General features: G+C 39.6%; 1 protein-coding gene across 1 annotated transcript in view; it reads left to right on the plus strand.

Annotated features, from left to right (window-relative positions):
• The window catches only part of pkhd1l1.1 (PKHD1 like 1, tandem duplicate 1), a 50456-nt gene that overhangs the window by 1156 nt on the left and 23578 nt on the right, over window positions 1-25722 (plus strand). Inside the window, exons 2-37 of the mRNA XM_084919138.1 lie at window positions 251-409; window positions 556-690; window positions 790-867; window positions 1146-1290; window positions 2034-2133; window positions 2229-2286; window positions 2365-2458; window positions 2657-2710; window positions 2809-2882; window positions 2984-3026; window positions 3147-3217; window positions 3303-3413; window positions 4806-4898; window positions 6712-6977; window positions 7061-7143; window positions 7248-7407; window positions 8620-8755; window positions 8875-9018; window positions 9142-9296; window positions 9488-9598; window positions 9740-9889; window positions 9973-10097; window positions 10198-10361; window positions 10575-10744; window positions 12978-13110; window positions 13698-13852; window positions 14606-14728; window positions 14998-15103; window positions 15602-15709; window positions 15822-15983; window positions 16060-16181; window positions 17095-17227; window positions 18068-18260; window positions 24590-24732; window positions 24911-25015; window positions 25275-25460. Of these exons, the coding sequence (XP_084775264.1) occupies window positions 636-690; window positions 790-867; window positions 1146-1290; window positions 2034-2133; window positions 2229-2286; window positions 2365-2458; window positions 2657-2710; window positions 2809-2882; window positions 2984-3026; window positions 3147-3217; window positions 3303-3413; window positions 4806-4898; window positions 6712-6977; window positions 7061-7143; window positions 7248-7407; window positions 8620-8755; window positions 8875-9018; window positions 9142-9296; window positions 9488-9598; window positions 9740-9889; window positions 9973-10097; window positions 10198-10361; window positions 10575-10744; window positions 12978-13110; window positions 13698-13852; window positions 14606-14728; window positions 14998-15103; window positions 15602-15709; window positions 15822-15983; window positions 16060-16181; window positions 17095-17227; window positions 18068-18260; window positions 24590-24732; window positions 24911-25015; window positions 25275-25460 (4309 nt within the window). The 5' untranslated portion in view covers window positions 251-409; window positions 556-635. The remainder of the gene's footprint in view (window positions 1-250; window positions 410-555; window positions 691-789; window positions 868-1145; window positions 1291-2033; window positions 2134-2228; window positions 2287-2364; window positions 2459-2656; window positions 2711-2808; window positions 2883-2983; window positions 3027-3146; window positions 3218-3302; window positions 3414-4805; window positions 4899-6711; window positions 6978-7060; window positions 7144-7247; window positions 7408-8619; window positions 8756-8874; window positions 9019-9141; window positions 9297-9487; window positions 9599-9739; window positions 9890-9972; window positions 10098-10197; window positions 10362-10574; window positions 10745-12977; window positions 13111-13697; window positions 13853-14605; window positions 14729-14997; window positions 15104-15601; window positions 15710-15821; window positions 15984-16059; window positions 16182-17094; window positions 17228-18067; window positions 18261-24589; window positions 24733-24910; window positions 25016-25274; window positions 25461-25722) is intronic.

A 25722-nucleotide genomic window follows, 5' to 3' on the forward strand; every position in this document is an offset into this window, starting at 1 on the left:
GGAGAATGATTGCACTTTAATGCAAATTTAATCCAGTGGTCATGAAACGGTGTGAAAAAGTCAAAGGCTACACAAAGACCATATTTACTGAAGGACTGAACAAATGCAAAACGTGTATAACTTTGCATACTTTAGCTTTTTATAGCTCCACTTCTTCCTCCACATGTTCATCGATAATTACGTCCCGTGTTCATGGAGCCATTATTTATCACGGTTTCTGACTCACTTTCGCTTTTGTTTTTAAATGCAGACATCTTGAAAATCTGATGAATGCAGCAAAAACTTCTTCCAGTCTCCTCCCAGTTTCAGGTGAGGGGCGGGACCCTGAGCACGTTATAAAAAGGTAGTGCGCGTCCCTGAACTCACACTGTTTCCCAGTCAACAGGTAAACAACATTTTCTCACAGCAGGTGAGTTTTGTTCACATAAATGTCACACTGGAAAATGGAAAATACAATTTTTTAAAATAATATTTGTTTTAATAATTGTACATTTTACCACATATATTTATTCTATGGCTGTCAATAAATGTCAATGATATTTTTGTTTTAAATAGTACTTTTGTGTCACGTGATTCACAATTGGTCGAGAGAGGGGCGCAGGTGAGGCAGCAAAGTAACCTGGGAGCTCTTCAGGATGGAGGTCAAGTGGAAGGCCGCAGCTCTCCTCCTCGCTCTTTGGTGTTACTGCGGTAAGTTAAGTCAACTTCTATTCTAAACTCAGTTGTTTTAGCTCGCTGTTTATATAGAGAAAAAAAGATTTCTCATGTTGTTTTAATTCAATTTTGCAGATGCTCAGCGCATAACCACCGTGTCCCCACGCATAGGAAGCGTCAATGGAGCCACACGACTCACCATTCAAGGAGATGGTAGGAGATCCGTAATGATGTTTAGAAGTAAATTTAAAAAGAACTGTGGGCATTATTTTACTTTGTAAAACAAGTTATGATGGATTCTGAGATATAAGTCAATTGTAAGCTATTCTGTAGCTAAAAGATGCAGCTGAAGAAGATTTGTTAATGCAGTTGTAACTGTCCTGAGAGTCCTTGTGCCTGCTGGCCTGGTGGGATGATGCTGAAAGATGTGACTCTAAGCCTCAAAAACAATTACCTTCTGAGATTTTGTTGCCCCCTTTTTTTCCTTCCAGGTTTTGCACAGGAGCGGCAGTTCCAGCTGAATCCAGTAGACGACATGTTTGGAAACCGTGTGACCCTGGTGTCAAACACCCTGTCAGTCCCCTGTGATGTGGAGAGAGACTCCACACACCGCAACCAGATTATGTGCTACACCAGGTACAGTCCAGGCATACTTTAGCAGCATGTCTGTATTTACTTATTTCACAAGTTACTTAATTATTTCACAGGCACTTTATATTGTCACTTAAAGACCCTACAATAATACAGAAGAACCCCAACAATCAGACAAAAAGCTATGAGCAAATACTTGGCAACAGCAGGATAAAAAACTCAATTTTAACAGGAAGAAACCTACGGCAAAGCCAGGCTTGGGGGAGGTGCAGTCATCTGCTGCAAGTGGTTGGGGGTGAGGGAAGGGAGACAGGAAATAAAACACTTTGCCTAAAATAAATTCCCCTCTGAGCGCCCCTAGTCGTCCTTGTGAATAAAAGATTAATTAACTTTCTAGATAACTTAGCTATAATAAGCTGTTGTTTAATACTGGTTAATTGACTAGTCCTTGCATATTGGCTCATTTTTACCAAAACTTTGTACTGTATACATAATGTATGTATGTGTAATTGTATAGAATCTATATTTGCATATTATTGCATAAAGCTAGAAAGTGGAATTTTATTCCAGTTTTTCATTTTTTATATTACATTTAAAAATAACACACCACAACTTGTACAAACCCCCTGCAGAAGTACTCTGTAATATGAGTCTTAACACTGAGTATTTGTTTAGTTAGGAGTCTGGCTGTTGATGTTCAATATACTGAATATTATAATGATGGCTCTTTTTTAAAGCTACTTCCTGCATGTCATTGCCATCTAAAATCATTACTTTGTCTCTCACAGACCCATGCCATATGATTATTATGAAATCCATGTCAGCGTGGATGGTGTTCCCATTCCAGATAACAGCATGTGCCGTTATAGTTGGCTCTGCATCTTTACAGTAAGTCTGTGTGCAACACATACTTTCATTTATCTGTGTTTTGGATTTGTCGTGGTCATTGTTTTTTTTATCACCTTTACTTTAACTCTTTTCAGACTGTTTGGTATCGCACGCCTACTATTGAATCTCTGAGTCCAGTCAGTGGTCCTCCAGGTAACGTGTGTGCTGCATTCAGTTATTTTACTGAGTTCACTTTGAACTTTTGTTAAACCCACTCTAATGACATGGCAGGCACATTGGTGACCGTGTATGGACGTATCTTTACCAATGTATATGGAAGCAACACAGACTTGAGCTCAAATGGAATCAACGCCAGATTTCTGAGGTAGAAAATGTTAAAATAACTGAAATTGTATTTCTGTAAACCAATTAATCTTACCAAAGCAGCAAAAAGCAATTTTATAAAATGAAAAAAGGTCACGAATTGAAGATAATCTGTTAATATTCTGTAACAGATCCAGCCTCATCCATCAGTTTTCTTAAACTTTATTTGTACACCTCTGTAATCTTCTTTTTATTGCAGATCCTACATGGGAGGAATGCCTTGTGACCTGCTTAAACCCAACTCAGATGAACGGTAAGTTGTTCACCTGCGTGCTTTCTACATTGAATAGATTCAGAGCACTATAAAAGAAAAGACTAAGTTATTTCATTTTTTGCACAATATATCTTAAGGTATAACCTCCAACTGCTTTCTCAATCTTCACAAATGGGATACATGAGCTGCAAAATGACGGGGACGTTTGTTGGTAGGCTGGCTTTGTTCACACTGAAATTACAGCTCTTCTTAATATATGTCACTTTCAAGTTTTCCAAACAACCCTTTAGTAATATATTTTGTATCCAACAGGTCATCAAAACCTGAGTTACATTCTTGATGCAGACTTTGGGAGGTAAAACACTTCAATTGTTTAATGTAAAATTTGTGGCTTCTGAACATTTTTAACTGTTGCAGATGATAAACTGAAAATTGTGCTGAGAAGAAGCCATTCTTTTTTCTTTACAATCTGTAGGAGTCAGGCAGTGAAGAAGCTCTACAGGGTTTCAGCTTTGGGCAAGCTGTCCATGTTTCAGACCTTTGCAGGTACTTAGGAGAGCAGATATTTGTTGTTCACGATGATTCAATTCTTACATTTAGTATTTATTCCTTGTTTTTGTCTTTTTCTTAGAGGTGACAGGGGTCTTTCCTTCAGAGGGTAGCATCATGGGTGGAACTCTGTTGACCGTTCAGGGTCGTTTTTTTGACGAAACTGATCAAACAGCACGCGTTCTCGTTGGAGGTAATCGTCACCATCGGAACAGAAACTCATATAAACACTAACCAGCAACAGCCGTGTCAACTTGTTTTCAGCACAAAGTGTTCAGTATGAATGGATGAATGATACACGCGTTTCCACTAAACAAATCTCTATGTGTTGTTCAAACTACAAGTCACGCAAAGGTGATAATCCTTGTCAACACAACAGCATGTCAGCATGCTTTGAAAACAAAACCACTGACTTGTCAGACAGCAGAGGAAATAACTTTCCAAAGCACAGAAGCACAGCACACCATGACAAAAATGCTGCTTTTCCAAGGGCTTCGTGAGTCATGTAGTATGCTGCTGACTTTCAGTTATGGTACATGTGCAATAATAATAGATGTGAGGCTGTAACTGAACTGTAAGACCCAGTATGTAGACAACAGATATGGAATCACCATTTAAAGGTATTCCTCTCCACAAAGATAACGATACAGATCACTAAATTCAGGTGTTTGCAATGCATTGGAAATGTATGTCAGCTGTGATGTGACACACAAATGATCAGTAACAGACTGGAGAGTGTAATGTGGAGACTAATTCGTTTTTTATGAGCTTTACAGTTAAAAAATATAAAACCAAACAGTAATTTATTCTGTAAGTATTTATATATTTGCATATTTGAAGTTATAGATGATTTTAAAGATGTTAAATGCAGAAATAGCCTTTGAATTGTCAGCTACAAAACATTACCAGTTAGAAAATTGTACAAATGTATGATGGTAGAAAGAAACAAAGAAATAAAATCTAAGTGGTGATGGAAAAAAAATATTTGCAGAAAAATATATTCATACATCGTAATAAATTTGATTTATATTTATTTTTAAATAAGTTACAAAATGAGTAACAGGAAGAAATAAAAAATATATTAAACCAGCTGAAAAATAAGTAAAGAAAACCTACAACACACGTGAATTATATAATAGATTATATTATAGTGTTTTTGTTTTAAAGGTAGACTTTTAAAGTTAAAGGTGGATTATAGGTGAAGTACTTTATATGTTGAATTACAAGTTTTAAAAATGTAATCAGATTAACTACTGTTTAACCATCATATTGATGCAGGACAGGAAAAGGTAGACCATGGGTAGTACTGTGGGTGTACTGTGATAAAATTGTTACATGGACTTAAATGTCAATGAAGTACCTTGATACTCATTGATGTACTTACATACAATACTTAAAATTAATTGTGCTTTCTACCACCGTCGAGTGGTTGTAAAATGTTTCAAAATTCTACACGTTAGGTAAATAAACCCCCCACATGAAAATATGCTTTATTCAGCTCTGCTGTTTTTTTCTGCATGTGTGTGTAAAGTTGATGTGAGCTAAAATGTACCTTTAGCCGCTGACGTTTGATATTTTTCCACAGGCCTGCCTTGTGAAGTTCAGAGTGTGGACAATGACAGAATCACATGCAAGACTGCAGAACACCAGATGAACAAGAACGCAGCAGTCTACCCGGGTGAGAACGTGCCGTCTCCTCTGATGTATTTGTCTTTTAACCGGCACTTGTTTTGATCCATCCTGCCGCTGTCATACCGTGTAATTATCTAAGTAACACATGGGAATCTGTGGACAACTTGAAGAGTGGAAGAATTTAAAGTATCTATTTGTCAACAAATCTGCTGTCTTAGAGATTTCATCTTGTCCTTGTCACCTTTTATCAAGACTCTGACTTTGATGAGCTGTGTGCAAACAATCACTTTTATCATGCATCACAGAAAAGTTCTCAGTCACGATGACGTGAATGGAAAAAAACACACACATGCCTTTTAATGTTTTTCAATTTCTACCACTGTTTCTATCAGGAACATAATCACCTTTAACTTTTCTTTAAATGCACATTGGTTCCCTGGATGTTTTATCTTTGTCATATTTCAGCATACACAAACAGACCTAAAAACCGACTGTACAGGCAGGCTTAAATATAAAGCACACCCTTTACTGGTGGATAGGAAGCAATAGAAACTACAAAAAGTGAGAGAAGAATAACAAATCCATGCTATGTTTGCACAAAAGGCTAATTCGGGAAAGAAGACAGAGCTGTGAAAACACACATATCCAAGTAATTTAGGTGATTAAACAAGAGGAAACCAAATATAAGACATAAATGACAAGTAACTAGTAAACAAATAGTGAAAGCCATAACTAAATGGGGAAATACAGAAACATAAAATAACTTTCTGTAGCAGAAGAGACACAGGAGGATGAAACACTGAGGGAATAAATTAAAATAACAGAAGCTGGAAGTAAACACTCAAAACTGAGGCCAAGGAATAACATCAAGATGAAAATCTACATAGTAAGACAACTAATAACCAAACATAAAAATATTTAATAATAAATACAACTTGAAAGTCCCAAAACTGAAAGCTCTGGTGGTGACATCACCGTACCGAAGAGGTGGCTGACACAAACAATGAGCATATGAAAGGTCTCCAAGTTCTATCAGTGAAGACCAGATCCTGATCCACAGCTGTGTACTTCACTTAAATATTCATAGAATGAAGGTTAAATATTGTATTAAAGTTATTTGTACAAAGTCCATGTTGAGTCTGAGGGGGTCGGTTAGGAATTCGGGTGATCTGTTATGACCCATATACCATCTTAATCTTTAACGACTTGTTATTTATTGTTCCTTTGCTGTAAAATTTGCTTCAAGATGCACAAAACTTATTTAAATGGATTACCAGCTTCTGCATTTACCAAATATGTATTTCAAAAAATACCCTTGACAGATTAATCAGATCTGGGCTATGAGGAGATACTGTTGTCCAAAAAAAAAAAAATCCTTTCACCAGAGAACCTTTTGATGATAAAAAATAACTCACCTGTCCTTTGTGTTAAAACAAGGTCAAAAGGCAGCCGTACCGGCTCGCTGCATGCTTGCCTTTTCTGTTTTTATTTGCTTTGTCTGATTCAGGCCAGTCTGGTTTTCATCTGTCACCACTGGGATTTTATTTTGTAACACTCTGTTGACTTTTCAGTATTTGAAATGAGTTCATGTTGTTCATTATTTACTTCGTTTGTAGCTTTTCTCACACTTGTAAGCCTTTTATCTTACTGTTGTTCATCTTGACTAATTTTAGTATTTAGCTCAGGGACAAAAGCAGTGTGGCCCTGAAATACATTAACATTGTTGCTGATATTAGTCTATTGATTGCTTTTATTATAGATTATTATGCTAATATGCCATCTCTTTGGCATTTAATTTTCTTTCCTTGATTAAGCGACTAACTGTTTTTGCATACCTCATTTTTACTTTTTATGTGAAGGCGGAAGAGGCTTGAAAATGGAGGTGTGGAACAACTCGCGGCCCTCTTCTCTCAGCAATATTTGGAGCTACAACAAGAACACAACTGGCTACTGGTCTCAGTGGATCGACTCCATGCCCTACGTCTTCCCCAGAGAAATGGATTACTTCACCACACGATTTACAGGCTTCTTTGTCCCCCCTGCCACCGGCAACTACACGATATACTTGAACTGTGATGATCGATGTGATCTCTATCTCAGCAACTCGAGCCGCCCTGAAAATAAGGTGTGACAAGATTTTTTTTTTTCAAATCACAGTACAATTTACTGTTCTTAAGTGATAATAATTTCCTAAATCCTTTACTTCAGGTTAAAGTTGCATATCAGCCATATTATGTCAGTGACTACACACAACTGGCGTCACAAGTACTGGCCTTGGAGAAAGACAAACCGTAAGCCTGGCAGCCTGCAGCTTTATTTACCCCAAATCATTCATCCAAAGTATACCAAAGATTATATAGGCATACCTAAACTAATTATAAATATTTTGTTTTAGGTATTACATGGAAATTCTTCAACAGGAATATGCCGGTGCAGCTACCATCAACTTGGGCTTGTTCCAAGGGGAGAGTTCCTACACAGAAGACCAGACGGATGATGCTGTCAATGAAGTCCAGGACATTGGTGCTGATTACGACGTGTTTGATGAGGAGCAGGTACAGCACGTGGTAGCTACACCTTACCTAAGCCTGCCATCAGACTAGTGTATATAGTAATGTACTGTAGGTATGACGTTGCAACACTGTTTGTAATGCTTTAAAGTTACAGGTGACAGTGAAGGTTGCTCATTATTTGTTGTCTGTGAAGGTTCTCAGTCATCCAGGTCATCGTAGTCAAAGGAGCTTGCAAAGAAAAGCGTCTGGACTTCTTTAAGTTGCTTGAAGACGTTTCACCTCTCATCCGAGAAGCTTCTTCAGTTCTAAGGTCAAATGGTGGGAAGTCCCAGATTTAAACCTAGTGGGACTATCCCCCCACAGAGGGACAAAAGGACCCCCTGATGATCCTCTAATCGCCTGAGCCAAGGTGTGAAACTGGGTGTGGGTCCCAATCAGCCAGGGTTTCGGGTGAGCTCATTGAGAAACCTGGCCCCACCTTATCATGCGAATTCCTGAGGTCAGATGGCCCAGGATGTGAGTGGGCGTTCAGGCGTCTGGGGAGGGAACTCAAAACCACCACCACCATTTGACCTTAGAACTGAAGAAGCTTCTCGGATGAGAGGTGAAACGTCTTCAAGTAACTTAAAGAAGTCCAGACGCTTTTCTTTGCAAGCTCCTTTGAATCATTATTTGTTGTTCTATCAATAGTTATCTAATGGAAGCCTAGTCTAAGCTACTTCCAGCTATTTTATTAGAAATAAATCAAATGACCAATATATTCACACAGCTAAATATAATAAAGTTCTGCTGAGTCCAATATATTTTCATGGGTGTGATGAAGACCACTCAGAATGCTTCAAAATGTCTTCAAACTATATGTTTTGGTATTTTATTTGCCTGGAAGACCTCTAATGGCAGAAATGCTGTGAATGTACAACTCATCCAAAAATATCTGCAAATCCTCCAAAAGATGTAGTCGGACGTTTGGGTAAATATACTCTTTCATAAACAGGAGCATGTTTGGTTAGTTAGCTTAGAAATAAAAAATAGAAAGATGAGATACAGTAACATGCTACAAGTTTGAGCATTAAATAGTGTTACTATAGCCCCCTCTGTTGGACAGAGCTAGGCTAGGTTTGCTCCTGTTTTGCAAAAGTTGCAAAGTGCATGGGAACACCTCTGACCTTGAATTGGATAAGTTGAAGAAAATCGATGGAATGATCTTTTTCATAGCTTTGTGCCTCATTTCTGCACATTTTCACTGTTAACCAGGTGGTTACCTTTGACATGTGGCCCGCCAATGTGGCTGGAGTCAAGGAAGTCCAGAATGTGACTGTGAGCAGCAGCTGTTCTGACGCACTCTGTAGTAGCGCCTTCTTCAGCCTCGGCTATGGACGTGCCATGACTGGTAATGTGAAAAACACTGAGTAAACTTGGATTTGGTAGCCACAAAAAAACTTGCATATCTTGGTCCAATTTGATGGAACCCCAAAATACACGTTGTTTCTTCATCTTTGCCTCGTTTAGCACCGATCACAGTCAGCGCTTCAGCAGCTGAGGTAGAAACAGCCTTGAACAGCCTGTGGTCCATCAAACCCGACACGGTCATGGTCACCAAACAACAAAGCAGCGAAGGGTCTCACTTTATAGTCACTTTCAGTTCTGACAGAGGTATGAAGAACCAAAGTAAGGCGGATGCATAAAATAATTAAAAAGAGTACGCTTGTGTTGAGCTTTGCAACAGACTTTTTTGTTGGGTGTTAAATTTGTGCGTTTTGCTCTCTTGGCTTGTAGGTGACTTTGAACCTCTTCACTTTGAGGTTTTTGGTTCGAACACCAACATCACTGTTACTGAGGTTACCAAGGGGAGGGGCAACATGAAAACCTTCACTCTGCTCTGGGGAGGAATCCCTACAAAGCCCATCGCCTTCAATGCATCCAAATCTGAGGTCTGTATTGTAAAAAAGTCCAGTGACTGTCTCAGGTTTAGCTGAGATATTTTTGTCATATTATTCACAGACTGATTAGGATGAAGATTGTTGTGGAAAATAACTATCAAAGATCCTGCAAAAACTGAATTTTACAGTTTTGTTAAAGGTGTGATGTCTTGAGGTAACTAATGTTCAGCTTGTGTGAACAGGTTCAGTCGGCTCTGGAAGACCTGATGAAAGCAGAGTGTCCAGGGGAGATCTTGACTTTTGAAGGCACTGATGTGAAATACTTCAAAGACTTTGAAAATGACAATTCGCAGGTTTGTGGGGACAAATAAAAATACTAAAACAGAAAAGAAATGTCTGTAAAAATGAAACAGAAAACTGTGAGAAATGATTTCTTACATTTTTAGAGAATTTGATTGTGGATTCTCAGTTTTCTGCTTTTTTCCATTCATCAGTTCAATATTGCAAACGAAGGGATGCCTGTAGATCACTCGGGATTCTGTGGCCGGTGGTCGCTGAAGAACGCCGAGATCCTTTTCAAGGACAGCTACACAACAGAGTCTGGAGATAAATATGGACCGGTTTCATTGGACAAGCACCCAATGGTAAAATCAATCATTTATGTATTTATTGTTGATGGCATTGTGCAGCTACCTTTTTCACAAATATTCATTTAATTTTCTTCCAGCTTTGCTTTGCATACAAGGGAATGTTGAAAGATGAAGTTGGAATGAGGTTCACTTACCAGGACAGCAAAGGCAAAACTCTAACACTCACAACAAAGATCAACACTATCTTCAAAAAGGGCTCCAAGTCAGTGCTAAGTCCTGAAAGTGCTTTTGATTTATCCAAAATGTGCAAAGACACTAATTACATATCGGTGCAGCGTGTAAATAAGATATTTTCTTCACAGATGGAGTTACAAATGCATGAATCTGCGAAGTTCTCTGCAGACACAATACACTGGGAGCAGATACAGTCTGCTGGAGTTCTACCTGTACAAGGATACTTCTGGTGAAGATTTCTACATAGATGTCGTTCATATTGGAAAGATGGCCACTGCAGTTGATGAAAATGGTACAGAGTTGGATAGTACTTATTGTTTAATTGTACAGACAGTATTCAAATATCTTAATATTCTGCTTTATGTTGTTACATATTTCTATCCTACTGTTTTGCAGAATACCTTTAAATGTATAACTTTGATGCCTGTACAGGGAGTCTTAAACACTTGTTTTCTCCCTAATTAAATATTGATAAACTTAATTTTCCTCATTTTTTATTGCACAGCTGTTCCTAACAAGAGGAGGCCCACTCCTTTTGAGGATTCTGGTCGGTCCTTCGAGTTGATCTCCGTCAGCAAACATGCATCATCTGCTTCACGGATCAGCTATGAGATCAAAGCCACACCTGTAGACTGTGCGTTTGATTTTCCACTGCTAGGCGTTGGCTTCCTGCAGGTAGGATTTAGATGTGTTAATTTAGATGTGTAAAATAGAAATATTGATTAAGAAGTCAGTAGATTTCTGGAAACCACAAATGTAACGTCGGTTCAGTTCAGGTTGGCTTCGTTGTTAAAAGTCAGCAGTCTAGACTAGAAGACTAGAAGCTTAGGTTTAGCAAGCTAACCTACATTCTTAATGCAACTGGGAAATTTTCAGGCCTTTTATTGTGGCTATCAAGGCAAAGATTTTGATTTCTGACTTCTTGTTATTGTTCAAAAAAGGAGATAAATCTAAACTACATTTTCACCAAGCATTAGTTATTTGATGCACTTTGGCAAATGTCTTTTTGACTCTGCACTTAGACTTTTTACCTGCATCCAAACAATGCCTGTTAAGATGTGATTGCTTAATAGAAACTATGCTACAAACAGAAAACCAAAAAGCACAGGTTATATACATCATGTCTTGTCCCTGTCCTACAATGCTGTACATATCCAAGTGCAGAATCTGAATTTTTTTTCTTGTTCTGCAAATAATGAGAACAATTTTTGGCCGTTGAAATCCTAACTTTTTGTTAAAAAAAATAATAATATTGTGTTGCTAAAATTAAACGGGAGAAAAAGGGGCTTTCCCAGTAACGCCAGTACTGTGGGATCTTATTGGAGTAACAGTATGAGTTTAGGCTTGTTGGCTTGTGTTTCTTGGAAAACAAATCCACACAAAGAAAGGACCGAGGCTAAAAGTTAAGCCTGTATTCCTGTGCTATTGTGTTACGATGTCTACGGATTGTCTCAATAAAACAAACCAAAAGATGATAAAGGAAGAGTGAGTAGATATAAAGTTTCAAAATTGCCTCAGTAACAGTATTTTGAAACCAGATGTCCTGCTTAAGAGATCAGTGTTGCCTCAGCAATGTGAATGAAAGCAGTAGAAATGTATAGTGACCTGCAGCCACGCGTGCGATATAAGTTACAGTACAGAGAGGCACCTTAATGATCCTGTATGCGTGTCTCCTGGCTCTCCTGGCTCCACCTGCTCTACAGTCATTATTTGGCTAACAAATTAAAGCAGAAGCAGCACCAAAGCATAATGTCAGCTATTTCAGTTAAAGCTGACATTAATCTTTGCGCAGTTTATGTGGGTTTTCTGCTTCATGTTGTTTTAACAGGTGTTCGTTTCCCATTTAAAATCCAGCTTGTAGAACCACATTTAGTATCAATAAGATGAAGGGTTTTTGTTTGTTTAGATGGCCTCACATTTGACTGTTATACAGAATAGTTCATGATTACCTCAAAGACTGCATGGTGCCCAGTCCTGTGGCTGCAAAACATGATCCCAAATCATCACCCCTCCACCAGTGTGCTTGAGAATTGGTATGGGGTGTTTGTACCCATCCAAAGAAGCCATACTTGTTCAGTCTTTTTTTAATAGTGCTGCCATGAAATTTAATATTTACCATGCCAACTGAGGTGTACTTCTTGGTTTTACTTTTTTTTAATACTTTTCTAAGCATTGCACAGTCGGACTGTGGTTTCAATTCAATTCAATTCAATTCAATTTTATTTATATAGCGCCAAATCACAACAAAACTCGCCTCAAGGCGCTTCATAGATACAGAGAAAAGAGGGGCGGGGCCATATATGCTTTAGCAAAAAGGAAAGTTTTAAGCCTAATCTTGAAAGTAGAGCTAGTGTCTGTCTCCCGAATCCAATTTGAATTTGGGAAGATTTTGGAATTGTGTTAACACGTACCTGAATGCCACAGACTGACAAAACCTTTAAGATGAGATAAGATAAGATAAGAAGAACTTTATTTATCCTGAGGGAAATTCTTTCGTCATAAATATGCAGAGGAGGTCACACTTGTTGATGATCAGTTAATCAATGGATTTGATTAGCAGCATCTGAATGCTACTTATCTTATTTCCTTTGAAAACAGTGAGTGAAATTCTTGTGACAGGATGTATTTACAGAATAAAGCTAGTTTACGCTGCTCATTAACATAAGTAAAGTAAATGCAGAAAAGTTAAAAAACAGCATACATCATATTGCCATTTGAACCAAACATACAATATAATGAGCACAACATCCAGAGAGTCCTTTAAACACTGTCCCACAATGAGCTTAAAGTGAGTTCACTCATGATCCATTTTCTGTTGATAAAAAAGGCCTTAAACCTGGCACACAACCAGGATTAAGAAGCCAAATCAAAATGTGTTGATATTTTTTCTCTCCACTGTCTTTTGAAGATGTCCAACAACAGTGAGGACGCGGCTGAATTTAAAGAAGGAGCTGCCACAGTGACCATCGCCCGCCCTCACCGAGCCTCCCTTCCTCTGAACGGCACTTTTGATGCGATGATTTATGGTGGTCGAGCTGAAGGTAGCGCTGACAGACATTAGTAGAATTTGCATTGTAACAGCTGCCTTGCCTGCATCTGCGGTGTTCCAGAGATAGGATTATCCAAAAGGTTCAATTCTGTGTGACCTATAACTAATTACTGACTTCCACGTTACTCGTATGCCATTGTTGCCATTGTGAAGGATGACAGGTTGACATTAATTAAAGTAAATGCACAAAAGCTCTTTTTAAAAGTTTACAAAGCTTCTGAAGGCTCAAAGACAAAGAAACAGGGAGCTGAAGCTTCGGGTAGTGTTAGCTCTGTAACGTTATGTCTGCATCTCTGAGGTTCACAGATGAAAAACTAATGACTTATGGTGTTTATTCTTAGATTAACGTTAGATTAAAAACATAGCACTCTAGGATCAATACATCTGCTATAGCTTTAGTTATTATTTTACCACTTTTCCACTTTGAATTCTGCTTTGAGTGTTTCTGTGATATATAAAATAGTGATGTACTGCAGCTTCATGAGGGGAAACCTAATAGATGTGGTACAAATATCATTCATTTTTGGATATCTTTACATGGCTATCATTAAAAATGACAAAACAAGTCCTTGTTTTTAGGTTTATCTGTGGACATCAGTGAGGAGGACCTGAAGTATGCCCTGGAGGGAATTGCAGGGATGGGCCAGGTCACCGTCCAAAAGTCTGGAACCTGCAGACGTCCCCAGTGGAGCGTTAAGTGGCTCACAAAGCCAGGAGACCAACCTCTGATCCAGGTCTGACTCCACCGCTTCCTGTTGTGTTTGTGTTCCTTTATGTCTTTACTCTTTTACCCTATTAAAATGTAAGTTTCGTTTCCCATCAAACGTATACGTTTGATAGGAAAGGCTACTTTTTTCTCTAATAAAGAAAACCCTATGAAAGACCAAAACTGCCAAAATCGAGAATAAATAGAAATAAATGAAGATCTCCATCAATAACATAGTATTAAAAATAAATGTAGACTTTGTGTATAGTGACTTTTTTCTGCTAGATTAGCTAACAGCTTCATTTCTGTAATGATCTCAAAGCAGTCATGTGCTCTGTGACCCCAAAACACTGAATTACAGTCTGCTCATTTGTATTTTTTAAAGAAGAAAATGCATAAATAAATACAATTTGTGGAATATGCTACAGAAAATTAATTAAAAAGAAATGAACACCATATTAGCTAAATGAGGCGCTAATAGAAGTAAAATTAATGAATAATTAAATGTTAATAAATATTAATTTATCTCACAGTTTTAAAATTTTAAACTTAGTATATTTCATTATTACATTTTATATTTTTTGGTGCATTCACTGACATGACTTTTTGATTTTGGCACTTTTCTATACATGTTGCTTAAACTTACTATTGTGATACAACATTAGATACGTGGAAATATCCATATTAGTAACAAAAGGTTCAATGACATGAATCAGTCATAACAACATGTACATAAAAGGTATAAACATACATCATACATTGTGATTTTCACTCACTACAGTTCGATTACTCGTCAGTTGTCGGGGAAAATGTCATTATTTCGGCCACGGAAACACGAAAGGGAGGTCTGTGGATTCGAAGCCTGACAGGAGACTTTTTCCGAGTGTGGGAAAACAAACCACAGGTACGACTGCGAATCAAAAAACTTCCAGCCCAGGTGGTTTTAAGTTTCAAGTTATGTGTGTCCAACCGTCTGCTATAGCTACAGCTAATCTGTTAATGTGTTTTTGTTAGCGTGCATCCTGTAGAGCAAGTTTTGTTTTTTCTGTTTGCATAAAGCTGATGTATTTTTATATTCTGTGCCTGCAGGCAGCATGTTTACTTGAATAACTTGTTTGTACAGCAGTGATTGACAACAGTCTTTAATAACTGTCTGGTTATGACCGCTTGCAGGTGGAGGTTCAAATCAACGGCATCCCATCAAAGTGTTCTGGTGACTGTGGCTTTATATGGTCCGAAGAGAAAACTCCAGTCGTGACAGGAATCAGCCCTTCGCAAGGTGTTCAGTTCATCACCAAGTTACTGTTACCTGCTGTACTTTGTAACTTTAGTTCCTTTGACTCTGGTCTCTTTGCACGTTTAACTTAAAAGTTAAAAAAAAACTTAATAAGTAATAGGTAATAAAATAAAAATGATAGTTATGATTAATAAAGAATAAATTAATTATAGAATAGATGCACAGAAATGACACAGTGAGTCAGCTTAAAAAGCTGGTGAGTCTGGATTTAAATGCTGTTTGTGATGCAGTTGAACTTATCTGAAAATGGAGACAGTTCTGGAGTTTAGGAGCTCCAGCTTTGAACAAAACGCCCACTAGTGAAGGGTTTGTTATCCAAAACTTGTCAATCAACACCAGTTTTTGACAGTATTCGTATAAAGCCTGTTGCCAGTCTCATATTATTTGATCAAGTCCTGGAAGTTTTGTAAATTATGCCGTGTGTTTTTATGCCGTACTGTATGGTGAAGGCAGCTTATATAATTTAATATAATGTTTCAGGTTCTAATGCTCTGGGGACTCTCTTAACTGTCACTGGGACTGGCTTCAGCAGTGAAAATGCTTCCATTATGGTGGGAAAGGCCAGGTGCCACGTTGAAGCAACCACAGGTGAGTAAAGTTATTTTTGAGAAGTGAACATTTTACTCTAGGTTCTCGTTAAGATAACTCAGATGATACTTGTCTCCAGGAGACTAACTATAACATGGGAAATATATTTCAGCTACTACTCAAGTATGCAGACTTGGCAGCACCAGTGCCGGCACCTACCCAGTGTTAGTAAGCTTCCCCTCTCTGGGCGATTCACGCTTTTCAGACAGCAACTTCCTCTTTACCTACCAGCTCATCGTGTCTTCTTTCGTCCCGCTCTCTGGAAGCGTTGCAGGTACAACCACGATCCTCTATGTGAGCCATGAAACACCTAATTCTGCGAGACAATTATTGTTTTATTTTTTCCTCAGGAGGGACTCTGCTGACAGTGAGAGGCTTTGGCTTCAGCCAGAAAGCTACAGTTACTGTTGGCAGTGCAGAGTGCACACTGATTGATTCAACTGACACCGAACTGAAATGCAGAACACCAGCAGTAAGTCCCCACACTGCAAACTCATTTTTATACACAGTGTTTACCTGCAATAGCATGCAAATAAAATAGCTGTAGTGTAGTGTGCTGAGAACTGAGTAAAAAGTAAATGAGCAGAAAACAAGAAGAATGCAAACTGGAAAATCCAGAGTTGGTAGAAATTAGTCAAATAATTTCATATAATTTCATATTTAATTATCCAATCCAATATCCAGATCTGTAGCTACATTGCATTATTTAAAAAAGACTGTAACACTTTTTTAGGTACACTAAGAATCTAAATTTAATGTGAGTACTTGCTGGATCATGCATAGTAATTACAAAACATAATAAAATAAAAACAAATATAAAAAGCTTGAAGCTTTCTCAGGATGTTTTAAAAATGTTTATATATCAGTGATTTTTTTTTTTGCTGAAGTTAATCCAGCAATGAGAACTGAAATTTAAACTCAGGCTTTAGCCACTGACGTATTAAGTGACTTACAAAATTTCTCTATGGTCAAGTAAATGCATTGGAGTCGCTATTAACTTGTTCTTTTCACTAATTTTCCTATTAAAACTATTTCAAATGACACTTTGCATGGCTACTATAATATATATAGCATATGTATCATTGTGTTAATTTTTGTAGTCAGTCAGACGTCACTAACTACTGCAGTCCTTTCTTGTGATGTAGCGTACTGACAAAACTGTTAAATGCATTAAAACAACAGAATATTTGAGTAACATTTGTTATAAAGAAATAAGTTCATGCTACGTTCACCACCAGGCCATTGGTCATATCAGACATGACATAGTTAGTTGTATGGTCTTGTCATAATAAAACTTACATAACTTAATGTTATGTAACATTATATTATTTTCCCGCCTTTAGCTCTGAATAAGGTACTTACTTTTATTAAAATGCTTATTTCAGGGAGCTGTGGGATCACAGACGCTCACAGTGTTGTTGGGAAACATGAGTCAGACGGCCATCAGCTCCTTCACCTACGATAATAACCTCACCCCACAGATCACAGGCCTGAATCCCCTGACCACCACTGTGATTGGTAAGCTCAGCTCCTTTTTTATGCTGAATGGAGCTGTTGTGTTTATGCATCAAATAACCTTTAACACAGCTATAGAGATTGTATGATTCATTTAAGTAAAGATTAATGAGTTTAATGAGGATGAAGGTGGGTTTTGTCCTTTAAAGGTTACTTTCAGTCCTAACTGTCTGCTGTTCTATAGTCTGCTTCCCCTTTGTGCTTGAAAAGAAAAGGATTCAGTGTTTCTTCATTGAATTTCAAGGCTCTTCATACACAAAGTAAACCACATATAGGCACAGTGCATTTGTTATTATTCAGTTAGTGCTATGGAAACAGTGAATCCAGAAAATATTGAAGGCTTATGTATTTTTGTCAGTAACTTTTACACAGGATAGGTTACATCACATGAAATGTGTCCTTGAATATATGAACACAATGTATTTTAATGGCAGAGAGAGCCAAAATGTTGACGTGTGCTGTGTGTTCTGTCTGTTGCTCAGAGCTGGCATGTTTCTGTCTGTCAAAGCGTGTGTAGAAGCCTCAATTGTTATAGTCTTGAGTTGTGTAATGCTGATTTGCAGGTTTACCCAGTTTCAGCCTTTTAAAGCTTTCTTAAGCTTGAGAATCTTGGCTCAGGGGGCTAGCATGGCTTACCGTCTAATTATACTAAACAACTAGGAAGAAATGACACTAAAGGAATTTCTATTAATCTGCAGAACAACCCGTGACATTCATGTTTTAAAAAAGAGGAACAATGAGAGCCAACGAGGTGACAAGTGCCAGTCATCTTGGCACTTTAATGACAGAGGCTGCTACGTTGGAAAAATGAGTTGGCATACTTGTTTGTCTTTCTTTGTGCAGGCCACCGAGTTCTCACCATCCAAGGTTTGAACCTCGGGCAGCAAGACAATGACAGCATCGTGCTTGTAGGAAGGAGGGAATGTGTCACTGTGCTTTGGACGGAAGCAAACATCACCTGTCTTCTCCCTGTGCTGCCACCTGGCATGCATGAGGTGGACGTACAGGTTGGGAACAGTGGCTACCCCCAGATGAGGTACAGCGTCTGTCAAAGATACACTGAGTGATTTGGAAGTACTATCACGGGTTCATCTTTCGCGTGCAAAAATGAAAGACTGCTGAATTGTTTTCTCACGTGTCAGATGGGCCCAGGCGCATTCTGTGAGGGTCAGATATAAACATTGTTTTATATTTGTTTTTTTCAGTCAATATACACTGTATAGACAGCGCCAAGGTTCCTGACACTAGAGTTTGATCCCTTCAAAGAAGTAGAAAAAAAATAGGACAACAATAAACAAATAATATGATAATAAATACACAAAAAGTGGAGCATGGTTTATTGCAGACAGAGACAGGATTTGGGGTTGATTTGAAAATGTGATTAAAATCAAATTAAATAAATAAATATTGCTCTCTAGATATATCTATATCTATCTATCTATATACAGTGGGACTCGCGGGAGTTACGTTCTAAAAAAAAAACCTGCGATAGGTGAAATCTGCGAAGTAGCCAACTTTATTTTTTACAATTATTGTAGATGTTTTAAGGCTGTAAAACCCCTCACTACACACTTTATACACTTTTCTCTCTTGTTTAAACGCTCTCAAAGTTCAAACCTTCGTAGAAAAATAAGTCCAGTATTATCGAATGAAACCAAAGGCACCCGCGGTTGCTGTTGTAACTTTATGCAGCGTTGTTCCAACTGCTGGTTTAACGTGGGTTGCGGTCAAAGTCAACTTTAGATCAAGCACAGAGGACTGAGACGAGGCTATGGTGGAGGTCAGGTCTTCTTTACTCAGCTCCCTTTCAATTACATACAATACCACAGTACCACCTACTGGTGGGAGGTAGTAATAGCTGCTGCTTATTGCAATATACCACATCCCTCTTTTCCGAGATAATGATACTACGTCTTAACTCCAATATTTTGTAACATAAATGCACCTTTTAAATCGTAGGAACATTAACAATATTATATTCTTGAGACATTAAGTAAAGCACACCTTAGATTGCCTATCACTTGAACAATGCAAAGACATATCAGTGCAGTGTTTTGAAACAGATGAACACATGACAAATTGGATGAGACATGTCAAAATGAACATATGAAACATGACATATTTTCTCTCTTTTCCAACAAGACAGTTTTCTAACTTGTACAGAACAACTCAGGTACAGGATAGAGTGACTGTAAGTTTCCAATCACTTAGTCTCTATACCTGGCAGGGCATATTATTGCTCGGCCACTGCGTGTGTAGCATGTGGGTGTATTGTCCATACTTGCAGGACGAGAGTGTTGTGGGGTGTCACTTGCTGGTGGCACAACTGGCTCTTGGGCGTGAACAGACAGTTCATCTGGGTCTATGGATGTGTCCTTAAACAGACTTGGGTGTATTTTCCTCAGATGTCTCCTGTTCCTCCTGAGCACCTCACCCTCTGGTGTTTGCACAGTGTAGGAGCGTGGTTCCTCTCGCCGATGAGCTACAACAGCTGGTTCCCAACCGCGCCGTGTTTGCATGTGCACAGTATCGCCTGAGGTCAAAACAGGCAGTGGTCTTGCATGCTGATCAAAGTGGTATTTCCGCTTTGACTGCAGTCCACGCACTTTATCGTGAATGTTCTGTGGGGTTGACTGTCTCAACACAGCACTGGCGCATGGCAGCGTGCTGCGGAGAACCCTTCCCATCAGCATTTGTGCAGGTGACATATTCAGTCCTGTGACTGGAGTGTTCCTCAGAGATAACAGCACTAGATGTGGATCTGTTCCAGTTCGTATTGCTTTTTTAAGTGCATGTTTAACAGTCTTTATGGCTCGCTCCGCCATTCCATTTGAAGAAGGAAAACCGGGACTGGAAAAAGTTAGCTTTATCTCCCAAGATGCTGCAAACGATCTCATCTCGTAGCTGGCAAATGGAACATGATCGCTCACTATCTCTTTGGGAATCCCGTGTCTTGCAAAGACTGATTTCATCTTCTGAATCACAGAGTGTGCCGTTTTGTCAGGTAAGTTAAGAACTTCTGGGTATTTGGATAAATAGTCAACTAACAAAAGATATGGCTGACCGTTCAGTTCGAAGATGTCTGCTCCGATTTTCATCCATGGCAGCTCTGGAATCTGATGTGGAATAAGCGGCTCAGCCTGGTTCTTTGGCTGCATTTGCTGGCATTGTTCACACTTTTCAAGCATAGTCTCTATATCGTGTGACATGCCAGGCCAGTACAGTACTCTTCTTGCTCTGGCTTTTGTGCGCTGTACACCTTGGTGAGCGAAATGCAACTTCTCCAGGATCACTTGTCTGAAGCTTTGGGGTATTACAATCTTGTCCCCTATCATAATAATGTCATCGTGGATACTGATATTGTGTCTCATAGGCCAGTAGCTGTGGAGTGTTCTGTCTAAACTCTTCCTTTTAGCTGGCCATCCGTTGAAGTGTCTTCCACGCACAGCTTGTAGCACGCTGTCTGCTGCAACTGCCGTTCTCAGGTCACTCAGTGTTTTCTCACTCAATGCTGCTGTGGCCTCCAGAGCATACACAACTCTTTCATCATTTGTGTTTTCACTCACATTTTCATTGTCACTGGTGGTTGTGGCACGTGAAAGTGCATCGGCTATGAACATGTCTCTGCCGGGGGTGTATGTGACGGTGAGATCATATCTCTGTAGTTGCAGCAGCATTCCTTGTAACCTTGCTGGTGCCTTGCATAGCGGCTTACGCATTATCGCCTCCAGGGGTTTATGATCAGACTGCACGGTCACTGGTCTTCCATAGACATACTGGTGGAATCGTTTAGTGGCAAACACAATGGCTAGCAACTCTTTTTCTATTTGTGCATACCTTTTTTCTGTGTCTGTGAGTGCTCGTGACGCATAGCACACAGGTTGCCCTTCTTGTAATAGGCATGCACCCAGCCCATCTTTTGAAGAATCGGCCTGCAATGTTAATGGTTTCTTGTGGTCATAAAATCTCAACACTGGTGCTTGTGTGAGCGTCGCCTTGAGCATCTGTAACGCTGCTGTGTGGTGTGGCTGCCACTGCCACGCTGTGTCCTTTTTGAGTAGCTGTCTTAAAGGTGCTGTGAGTGATGCTTCATTTTGAATGTACTGTGCCAAAAACTTCGTCATTCCCAGCAGACGCTGAAGGCTTTGTTTGTCTTCTGGAGTCGGCATGTCGACAATCGCTTTGATCTTTGAAACATCTGCTTTCTGCCCTGCTGCTGTGATAATATGGCCCATGTATTTCACTGTGTCAACTTTGAACTGAATTTTGTCCTTGTTAAACTTCACGTTAGCTGCTCTTGCTTTCTCCATGACCTTCTGCAGGATTTCATCGTGTTCGTGCTCCGATGTAGCTGCAATTATCATATCATCTGCAATGATAAATACACCAGGAATGTTGCCAAAAGTCTCACAATTCTTTTGTTGAAAAACTTCGCTGGCGGATTTGATCCCGAATGGGAGCCGGAGGAAGCGATACCGGCCCCAAGGTGTGTTAAAGGTACAAAGCTTTGATGACGGCTCGTCCAGCTTGATCTGCCAGTATCCATCTTTTTCATCCAATATGGTGAAGATGGATTTTCCTGCTAGCTTGCTGCGAACGTCCTCTTGTGTGGGGATGGAGTAGTGCTGGCGTTTAACTGCTTGGTTCAGATCACAAGGGTCCAAACACACCCTTAGTGTTCCGTTCTTCTTCTGTGTGGCGACAAGACTGTTGACCCAATCTGTAGGCTCATTGACAGGTGTTATGACATCTCTGCTTTGTAAGTCCTGTAGCGTCTTCTTCAGCGGGTCCATTATGGAGAGAGGCACGTTCCTGCATGCATGAATCACAGGTGTTGCGTTTGGGTCAGTGTGTATGTGGTGAACTCCAGGGAACTCACCTAAGCCTGTGAACACATCAACATACATCCCCACAAGCTCTTCCTTGGTAGAAGGTGGTTTGGCTAGTCTCGTTTTAGTGGATGTTATGGCAAGGGTCTCAACTCGTTTCACCAGATGCAGCTCTTCACAAGCTTGTCCACCTAGGATCGGTTTATCTGCATGGCCTGATACAAGAAAGTCAAACACAGCCTTGTGCTTCCGTGCTTCGCACTCAAGAGACACCACACCACCTGCACGTATGCGGGCTCCACCAAAAGCTATGAGTACAGTCTTTGTGGGCTGTAATCGAGGCATCCCCGGTAACTTGTTGTAAACTGATCTGGGGAGCACATTTGCGTCCGCACCTGTGTCTAGCTTGAAGGTGACTGATACGTCTCCGATTGTTACACTTTCATGCCAACTTTCAGTTTTGTGCTTGTCACTGCACACCACGCCAATGTACAGTGAATCCCCATCAGTCTCAATGTTATTAATAGTTTTTGTTTTCTTGTAGTTTCTACTTTTCTCTGCGCCTGCTCTGCATACTTTTGAGAAGTGGTTATTTTCCCACACTTGTGGCATGTTGCCCCATAGGCTGGACACTGTCGGAGCGCGTGCTTGTTGCCGCATTTGTAACAAACCATTTGCTTGTCGTTGCTCGTTTTGTTTTTACTGTGTCCTGATTTAATGTGTCCTGTTATTTTTCTTAATGCGTCCACTGACGTATCTTGGGCTGCAGTTGTTGACTGCATAGCCTGAATCTGTGACTTGGCCACTTCTGCTGATCTGCATATTTCTATCGTTTTGCGCAGTGTGAGGTCGTTGTCACAAAGTAATCTCTCTTTTAGTCTTGTGTCATTTATGCTGAACACCAATTTGTCCCTGATCATGTCGTCCTCATTGACCCCAAACTCACAACTTTTACTTTTCTGACGGAGTTCTGTGATATATCTGTCCACTGTTACACCTGTTGACATTGGGTATGACCAGAACTTATGGCGCTCAAAAACAACGTTCTTTTGTGGACTACAGTAGTCCTTAAACGCTTTCAGAATGTCCTCCATGGCTAGCGCGTCTCCGGCCGGGGTTACAGTGAGTGTGTTGTACACTTCAAGCGCCTCCTCGCCGATAGTGTGGAGAAGAATGGCTGTTTTAACTTTTTCATCTTTCTCCAGCGCACCCGTAGCAGTCATATATAGTCTGAATCTTTGTTCCCACCTGCGCCAGGTCTCAGATAAATTGCCGGTGAGCAGTAGCGGCGATGGTGGCCTGAATTGCTCCATGCCGTTAGCAACGTCTACCGTTAGCTAATCTACGGCTAGCTTACTCACGTCGCGGTCCCCGTTCACACGGTCTCGCCAACTTCTGACACCATGTTGTAACTTTATGCAGCGTTGTTCCAACTGCTGGTTTAACATGGGTTGCGGTCAAAGTCAACTTTAGATCAAGCACAGAGGACTGAGACGAGGCTATGGTGGAGGTCAGGTCTTCTTTACTCAGCTCCCTTTCAATTACATACAATACCACAGTACCACCTACTGGTGGGAGGTAGTAATAGCTGCTGCTTATTGCAATATACCACAGTTGCCTTTGACGGTGCAAAACGTTTCGTCGACAGTGTTGTGTTTGTTGGGGAGAAGACTTAAAAACATGCAGTACAGCAGTCACACTGCTAGCGATCCAAGATTTATGTAAATTTGCTTAACGCAATTATTTACGAAGCTTAACGCATTCTGTACTGTACAGAAGATATGGCACGAGATTGACTGACTAAAAATGGTGTACAGCCAATCAGGACGCAGAACACAATGCGCTGTAAAAAAATAAAAATACAACATAAAAAAAGCATGCAAAATTGCGCAAAAAAAAAAAATCCGCAAAACAGCGAGTCCGCGAAAGGTGAACCGCGTTACAGCGAGGGACCACTGTACATAGATCATAGACAGATAGATGAATTTATCTAAAAGCAGATATAAAGTTCTGTTAAGTGCATCCTCCCAGTGAAAAGCTTTTGCTACTCAAAAATAGACTCGACTTTCTTGTAATATTTAATAAAGATCAGTAATTTCTCTACCTGCCCAAAAGATCTTCTCTCCATGAAATGGTGCCATGTATTTGTATTCCCACTATTATTCATGAGGACAATAAAGGAAATTCTTAAGGGTATTTTCTTCCAGTTAAAATGTACAACAAATGATGTAGAAAACAAAAGCCAAAAGATTTTTTTAGACTAAGGGGATTTGACACATTTTTTGACCCAAATCATTCCAAAGAACTTCTTGGAGCAAATGCTGCCATCTTATTTCAAAGCTTTATCTGAATGATCTTTGATTTCAGGGGTCACCAGGGCATACAAAAGTGATTAAAAATTTGGTCGTAATTATCCTAAAGTTAGGTTTTAATAAGATGCCATAGATACCAAAACAAATGACACAGTTTAAGATTAATTCTCATAAGTCCATTATTAATGCCTTTACCTTAGCTGGTCTGTTTTTTTGTTTTACAGCAATGGTGTAAACACGACCATTGAGTACATCCTGGAAGTCTACAGTGTCTCGCCGTTGTTCGGTTCTTTGATGGGAGGAACCGAGCTGACCGTTTCTGGCTCTGGTTTCAGCAGCAACGTATCTGACAACACTGTGTCTGTTGGTAAGCAACATGTGATCCAGTCGTAATTATGCCAACCGTGTGTTTTACTAGCAAATATATTTAAGCAATTTATATGAATGGAAGTTAATGATGGTGCAAAAGCTTGCAAATATTTAAAAATGGTGTAACAGAACTGCATCACTGATCTCCTTCATGTTTTCTGTTTGCGTTGTGACAGGAAACGCTGCTTGTGAAGTGACGGCCGCCTCAGAGAATGAGCTGCAGTGTGTTGTGCAATCAGAGGAGAAGACCCACATCGTTACCAACCAGGGATTCGATCGTGGTAGTTTTATGTTTCTGTGCTTTGTGCAGCTGTCAAACTAAATCTGAGAAGCTGAAGTTGTGTACAACAGAAAGAGGATTAACTTACAGAAAACATACACCTGCGAGGAAGTTGTCGCCTGTAGTCTCTATGCAACTAAAATGCAACTGATTCACAAAGAAATGTCTCAGATTGTGTTAGATATCAGACACTTTAATCCGTGTGTGTGTTTGTTGGTTCTTTGTGTAAATCTTAATCAACGTAACCATGCGTTTTCCAGTTTATGGGCAGGGAAATGCGTGGAGTCCAGCCTCACTCACCGTATTCGTTGGCGACACGGTAATGTGGCGTTGGGAGGGACCAGCCTTTCAGGAGGTTGGGTACCGGGTCTTCAGTGTTTCCAGCCCAAGCGGTACCTCTTATGAAGGAGGACCTTTCACCAGTGGAGAGACCAAAACTGCCCAAGGTAGAACCAGAGTCAGCTGTGCACAGATTTATGAAAAGCTTTTCCCTTCTTTATCTCCAATCACCAAAACAATCCACCATAACTTCAGTGTGTGATTTTGTTAATTAAGTTTGTGTTGCTATGGTTCTTCTTTGTTTCCCTTTAAATATTCAGATATAATCCTCTGGACTCTCATTTAAAGTTTTATTTTATTGATCGCTGTGCTTCACCCTGCGTACACTGGACACCTGAAATTGTTTTATTTACTGAATTTAGGAAGTTC

The sequence above is a fragment of the Perissodus microlepis genome, chromosome 22, assembly GCF_051167445.1.
Source record: "Perissodus microlepis isolate ML-2025 ecotype Zambia chromosome 22, ASM5116744v1, whole genome shotgun sequence".
NCBI lineage: Eukaryota > Metazoa > Chordata > Actinopteri > Cichliformes > Cichlidae > Perissodus > Perissodus microlepis.